This window comes from Postia placenta, assembly GCF_002117355.1.
Source record: "Postia placenta MAD-698-R-SB12 unplaced genomic scaffold POSPLAscaffold_1, whole genome shotgun sequence".
Classification (NCBI taxonomy): Eukaryota; Fungi; Basidiomycota; class Agaricomycetes; order Polyporales; family Adustoporiaceae; genus Rhodonia; species Rhodonia placenta.
Window position 1 is genome coordinate 3,314,060 of NW_020169832.1, and position 6,207 is coordinate 3,320,266.

Here is a 6,207-nt window from a genome sequence, read left to right on the forward strand (position 1 = left end):
AGCTGTTACGCCGAGCGCATGAAAGTGTACTATGACAAGCACGTGCAGGAGGCACCGGTCTTTGCGCCAGGGGACAAGGTCTGGCTTGATGCCCGGAACCTTAAGCTGAAACAGCCAAGCAAGAAGCTCAGTCCCAAGCGCCTTGGACCATATGCCGTGCGGCGAAAGCTCGGAGACTTGGATTATGAATTAATCCTGCCGAAGTCGGTGCTGGTGCACCCGGTATTCCATGTCTCCTTGCTTAGCAAGTACACGCGTAGTGAGATCCTGGGCCGGGAGCCGGAGGAGCTGCCCGCAATCGAGGTTGAGGGCGACGAGGAGTACGAGGTTGAGCGGATCAAGGACTCGAGGATCTTCCGGCGACAGCTGCAGTACCTCGTCAAGTGGAAGGGTTATGACGACTCGCATACGTCATGGGAACCGGCGCGCAATGTTGTCACAATGTGCTCTGCCACAGTCCCCTGGTCGGCCCAGGACGATCCCCCGGTGGCGGGAGCCACAACACCATGTGACCACATGGTTGTATCAATTGCGGAGCATTTGGACTGGAGCAGAGCTCCGGCCACACTTCTTTTGTTCCATTGTTTCTGTGGTCAAGTGGCCCTTGTTCTCCTTTTGGACTCTATTGTTCTTTCTTCTATTGTTCTGCCGTGGGAATGCTTTCCCCTGCTCATGTATATAAAGACCTGCTGTAGCATCCTTTAATCTACACTTCTGTGACCCACTTCGACTTCAGCCCCTACTGTGGCATTCAGTCCTTCAGTGCTAGTCCTGTGCAACTGCTCCCTGCGTCGCCTTCTGATAGTCTATCAGGAAGAGCGATTCTGAGTCGCTTCAAGTGGTTATTAACCGCGTTGAAGACACCATGCAGCAATGCAAGAATCTGCGCCCTAACAAGCCGATTTTGCTGAAGCAGTAATTGTACTCACCGAGGATGAAGTGACGGGGACGCTTGTCGCTACCTGGGTGGAACCCGAGGCAACCATAGCCCATGCATCGGCGCGTTTTGTATAAGGCTTGTCCTTACAGTTGGGGCACTCAAAACGTCAGTACCCTTGCTTCCCGCAGCCGTAGCAACTACCAGGAAAGTCTCCTTTTCTGATGGCCACATTGATGCTGGCCGAAGCTGTGTGTGACTGGGGTGCACCACCACGTGCCCCACCGCGTCCTTGACCTCTGGCCGAAAAGAAGTTGTTCAGCTCGGGTTGCCGGGCCCGGCTGATGTCGAGGATCTGCTCGACCTCGGTGGTGCGTTTCTCAGCTTCTTGCCACATGGTGAAGGTTTCAAGCTCAATCTTTTGGTAGACACAGAAGGGTATGCCGCTCAGGTACTTGTCACGTAGCTCCAGGTCTCCATATCTGGAGCGATCCGCCGGACCCTTGAACAGCGCAGAGAACTCTGCTGTGGTGCGTTTTTTGCAGATCAATTTGTTCATGCAGAGTTTTGTCAACTCTACTTGTGCCGCTGCTTTATCGTCGAGATTGCCAAAGTAGGCCTTGAAGGCAGCAGTGAAGACTGCTTCGTTCTTGAAGGGGGTTGTGACCTCTTGTACACCCATCTGCACTGATGTGAGCTGGGAAAAGTAGGGAGTGGCCCAGGCGTGGGCATCACTGTCGAGCAGGCTCAACGCAACCTGTACCTTGAGCTCAATGGTTGTCAATGACACATTGACCAACCAATAGATGCAGAGTTGTGACAGGAACCTGTTGCATTCAATGACAGTCTTGCCATCATATTGGAGTGGAAGGAGGAGCTTAAGGGTCTCCTTGTCAGGGGTGGTCAAAGGAGAGGACATTATTGGTAGCTGGGGGGACGGAGGATGCCACGGGGGCAGAGGCGGCTGTGGTGGCCCTCTGCTGGTCAGACTTCAAGGGGAACGAGTGCGTGAGTGGCCTCACAGCAGCGATGGCAGTGAAGGCACTGGAGGAAGCCCGGAGGAGGGGTCACATATGTCAGGGACTGCTGATACAGGGGCAAGCGCTGTCGGCGAGGCGGGCCGAGCAGAATCCGCAGACTCGGGCTCCAAGACTCCTTCTTCACTCACACTCTCCTCAGGCTCAGGCTCTGGTGCAGGGTCTGGAGGGAGATTTCCTCACACTTGACTTGAACCGGCAACAGTTTGGGGAAGGCGGGAGCTAGGGGAGACAGGGCAAGAGTGCCGCAAGGCAGATCGAGATGCAAGATTGCTTCAAGGACCGAGCAGGTGTTGAGCCCTTCTGATTGCCTTGTAGCATGGGTAATCTTGTTCTATCGACCAGGGTGTTTGATTGGGGCACAGCTGCTGCTCACAGGTGAGGATGATGGTCTCAGGGCCATCTGGGATGTAAACGTTGACGAGGTCCTGAGCGTTGAAAGCATAAACTTGGCCTTGACAGGCAGCCACGATGGATGGGGGGAGGACGGGAAGGTGCATATACTACAAAGGCCGTGCTAGCTAGCTTACACCTACAGCGCCCAAGAAGACCCTGAGGTTCGCAGTTCACGTGGGACCCAGTACTGCTTTTGGCTAGTATGCAGCAGGAACCTAGTTCACGCGTTCGTAAGGACAAGCACCACCCGCTAAAGTGCAGATGCTGAAAGGTTTGTTCCCTGAGCGGTGGTGATGTATGTACACTATCTACGTATTGTAGTGTATAGTAGGGGTGCGCACCCTCTGACCTGTAGAAAAGGAGAATGAGTGTTTGGGTTCTGAAAGAATGCCGGCAGCTATGAGAGTTTCGACCTAATGTTGCAACTTGAGGTCAAGCGACAGGGGGAGACCTAAGAAAGCTGGGGGCATTTGACTGGGTCTCACCGAAGCGATGGTGAGCAGCGCTCAAACCTAAGGCTAGGGACAAGATAATATATTAGTTAGGTAAGGAAAAGGAATACAACTGAAGGCTTACTGACCTAGGGACAAGAGGTCAAAACTGAGGTTTCTAGGGCAGCAGAGGCTGGCTTATATACAGGGGAAGATAAGGGCAGGCTGTGCACACTAGTCCGTGCACAGCTGGTCCGTGCACAGCATGTGTCGCGACTTGAGGTCAAGCAACAGGGGAATACCTAGAAGCGAGGGGCGTCCGACTGGTTCTCACCGAAGCGATGGTGAGTGAGGCTCAAACCTAAGGCTAGGGACAAGAAAATGTATTAGTTAGTATGAGTAAGAAAGTGATACAAAGGATGCTTACTGACCTAGGGACAAGAGGTCGAAACTGAGGTCCCTAGGGCAGCAGAGGCCGGCTTATATACATGGGGAGATAAGGGCAGGCTGTGCGTGCTGGTCCATGCACAGCTGGTCCGTGCGCAGCATGCCGACGCAGCCCTGGGGGCCGGTGAGTCAGAGCGGTTGCATCAGCAGGGCCCGAGCTGTGCCGTGCACTGCCGTCCTATCTAATCTGATTGTACAGTAGATAACGACGTGTCCATATCAGGCAAGTAGTACAGAGGTAGCGGGTTCGAGCCCGCGAAAAGGAAAAAATTAAAAAACGGTTAGGCGCCGTACCAACTCGTGACATTATCCCCCCCTCAACGGCGCATGACCTCATTGTCACAATGTGCTCTGCCACAGTCCCCTGGTCGGCCTAGGACAATCCCCCGGTGGCGGGAGCCACCACACCATGTGACCACATGGTTGTATCAGTTGCGGAGCAATCGGACCGGAGCAGAGCTCTGGCCACACTTCTTTTGTTCCATTGTTCCTGTGGCCAAGTGGCCCTTGTTCTCCTTTTGGACTGCTTTGTTCTTTTCTCTATTGTTCTGCCGTGGGAATGCTTTCCCCTGCTCATATATATAAAGACCTGCTGTAGTGTCCTTTAATACACACTTCTGTGACCCACTTCGACTTCAGCCCCTACTGTGGCATTCAGTCCTTCAGTGCTAGTCCTATGCAACTGCTCCCTGCGTCGCCTTTTGTTAGGACCTACCAGAGATGCACTGGGCACTCTACCACTGAGCTATTGGACCTTGGTTACTATGGAATCATGAAGTCTCATATACGTTACTTCAAGGGTATGAACATGATCTATATTATAGATTCAGAGGTTCTTAATCGTCTCATATGTGTCAGAGCACACATTTGACATGCAATGGCACTCAACACAAGTGGATTACAGCTGCAGAGGACCAGTTGATCTTTTGATATACCCTACAGGAAATCGATCAGACAAGCCCATCAAGCTGAAGATCCTGGGTATATTGCATCAAAGAAACTCAGACAAGCCAGTTATGGATGTCAAATGTGTGCTTTGACACATATGAGACAGTTAAGAACCTCTGAATCTATAATATAGATCATGTTCATACCCTTGAAGTAACGTATATGAGACTTCATGATTCCATAGTAACCAAGGTCCAATAGCTCAGTGGTAGAGCGCCCAGTGCATCTCTGGTAGGTCCCGGGTTCAAACCCTGGTTGTGCCGATCTTTTCATGCAGGTGTTGTGCAGTCAAATTCTGACAATGGAAGATCCTGCAAAGCAGCGGGTAGCATCAGTGGTTGAAAAGGTGTCTGACGAGGATTTCTAGAGCTGGACACACACGCCAAGCCACCCTTTACAGAAGGGAACACATCCAGGAACATTCCTCAGCTTGAACAAACCTTATATGCAATGGCGGGTGAGGTAACAAATGTTTCGTTAAACGAGATTGGAAGATTGGTACAGTATGATCCCCCTGAGATTTATGACTCTATGCTTTGTTCTGCTTTAGTGCTTTTGTCTCCGGGTTTGGTTCCAATCCCTAGTCCATGGATCAAGCAGGTATATTCCAAACAAAATGTGATGGTTGTGGCAGGTAAGTGGTATAAATCAGTTGATCAGAAGGTGAAGCCGGTTCCTACATACATGCCTAACCCATCTGCACAGAAATTCAGACCAATAGACATGTCAAATTGACTGCCACTACTAGTCCATCCACCCCCATGTTCCTCTTTCAGGCCTACTGAATGGTTAATGCAGGAGCGATTGGATAAGATCATGAACACAGTACCAGATGGGTTCCTCACAGCTGAAGAATTGAATTTGATGGTGTACATTGTTGACATTTGTCAGGAGGCAATTGCATGGACAGATGCAGAGAGAGGTATGTTCTTTTGCGAATATTTCCCTGACTATGAAATGCTAGTGATAAAACATGTTCCGTGGGTACGAGCACCAATTCCAGTACCAAAAGCTATAGAGGGAAAGGTGAGAGTGATGCTGAAGAAGCAGATAGAAGCGGGAAAATATGAGTATTTGTCTGTGTCTTATCGTTCGTCAACGTTCACTATGGAAAAGAAAATGGCTGTCGCGACTTGAGGTCAAGCGACAGGGGAAGATCTGAAAGCTGGGGGCATCCGACTAAATCTCACCGAAGCGATGGTGAGCAGCGCTCAAACCTAAGGCTAGGGACAAGATAAGTTAGCATTGGTAAGTAGGTAAGTAATACATGAGCTTACTGACCTGGGGACAAGAGGTCGAAACTGAGGTCCCTAGGGTAGCAGAGGCCGGCTTATATACATGGGGAGATAAGGGCAGGCTGTGCGCGCTGGTCCGTGCACAGCTGGTCCGTGCGCAGCCTGCTGATGCGGCCCCAGGGGCCGGTGAGTCAGAGCGGCTGTGTCAGCGGAGCCCGGGCTGTGCCGTGCACTGCTGTCCCATCTAATCTAATCGTACAGTAGATAACGATGCATCCATATCAGGCAAGTAGTACAGAGGTCGTGGGTTCGAGCCCACAAAAAGGAAAGAATTAAAAAACGGCTAGACGCCGAACCAACTCGTGACATTACCCCCCTCAACGGCATATGACCTCATGCGAGGTGCCCTTGCCCATCTCCCATCCGGAGCGGCAGCATGCTTCAGTCAGCGGCAAAGGCATTGGCTGGAAGTTGAGACCACCAAAGGTAGCAGCGTTGAGGCGGCGAGGGGCGTTCAGATTCTTCCGGTGGAAGTCAGCTATAAGGGCCGGTGCATTGGCAACATTGTGTGCCGGTTCCCATGACGTATGCGAGTCGTCATAACCCTTCCACTTGACGAGGTACTGCAGCTGTCGCCGGAAGATCCTCGAGTCCTTGATCCGCTCAACCTCGTACTCCTCGTCGCCCTCAACCTCGATTGCGGGCAGCTCCTCCGGCTCCCGGCCCAGGATCTCACTACGCGTGTACTTGCTAAGCAAGGAGACATGGAATACCGGGTGCACCAGCACCGACTTCGGCAGGATTAATTCATAATCCAAGTCTCCGAGCTTTCGCCG

The 6,207-nt window shown here is 51.8% G+C and overlaps 2 protein-coding genes and 1 non-coding gene across 3 annotated transcripts; all 3 read left to right on the forward strand.

The window, feature by feature from the left end:
- Window positions 1–2,291: 2,291 nt before the first annotated feature.
- On the forward strand, window positions 2,292–2,578 carry POSPLADRAFT_1127286 (hypothetical protein; the record flags this gene model as incomplete). The annotated part of the gene is made up of 2 exons (XM_024483603.1): window positions 2,292–2,408; window positions 2,522–2,578. Coding segments are annotated over 2 exons (174 nt in total), but the record flags the coding sequence as incomplete, so codon positions are not given.
- Window positions 2,579–4,327: 1,749 nt separating this feature from the next.
- On the forward strand, window positions 4,328–4,399 carry POSPLADRAFT_t7. Its single transcript has one exon. It is a non-coding gene; the product is annotated as a tRNA-Met (tRNA).
- Window positions 4,400–4,874: 475 nt separating this feature from the next.
- On the forward strand, window positions 4,875–5,273 carry POSPLADRAFT_1127967 (hypothetical protein; the record flags this gene model as incomplete). Its single annotated transcript, XM_024483687.1, has 1 exon — window positions 4,875–5,273. A coding segment is annotated over one exon (399 nt), but the record flags the coding sequence as incomplete, so codon positions are not given.
- Window positions 5,274–6,207: the final 934 nt, after the last annotated feature.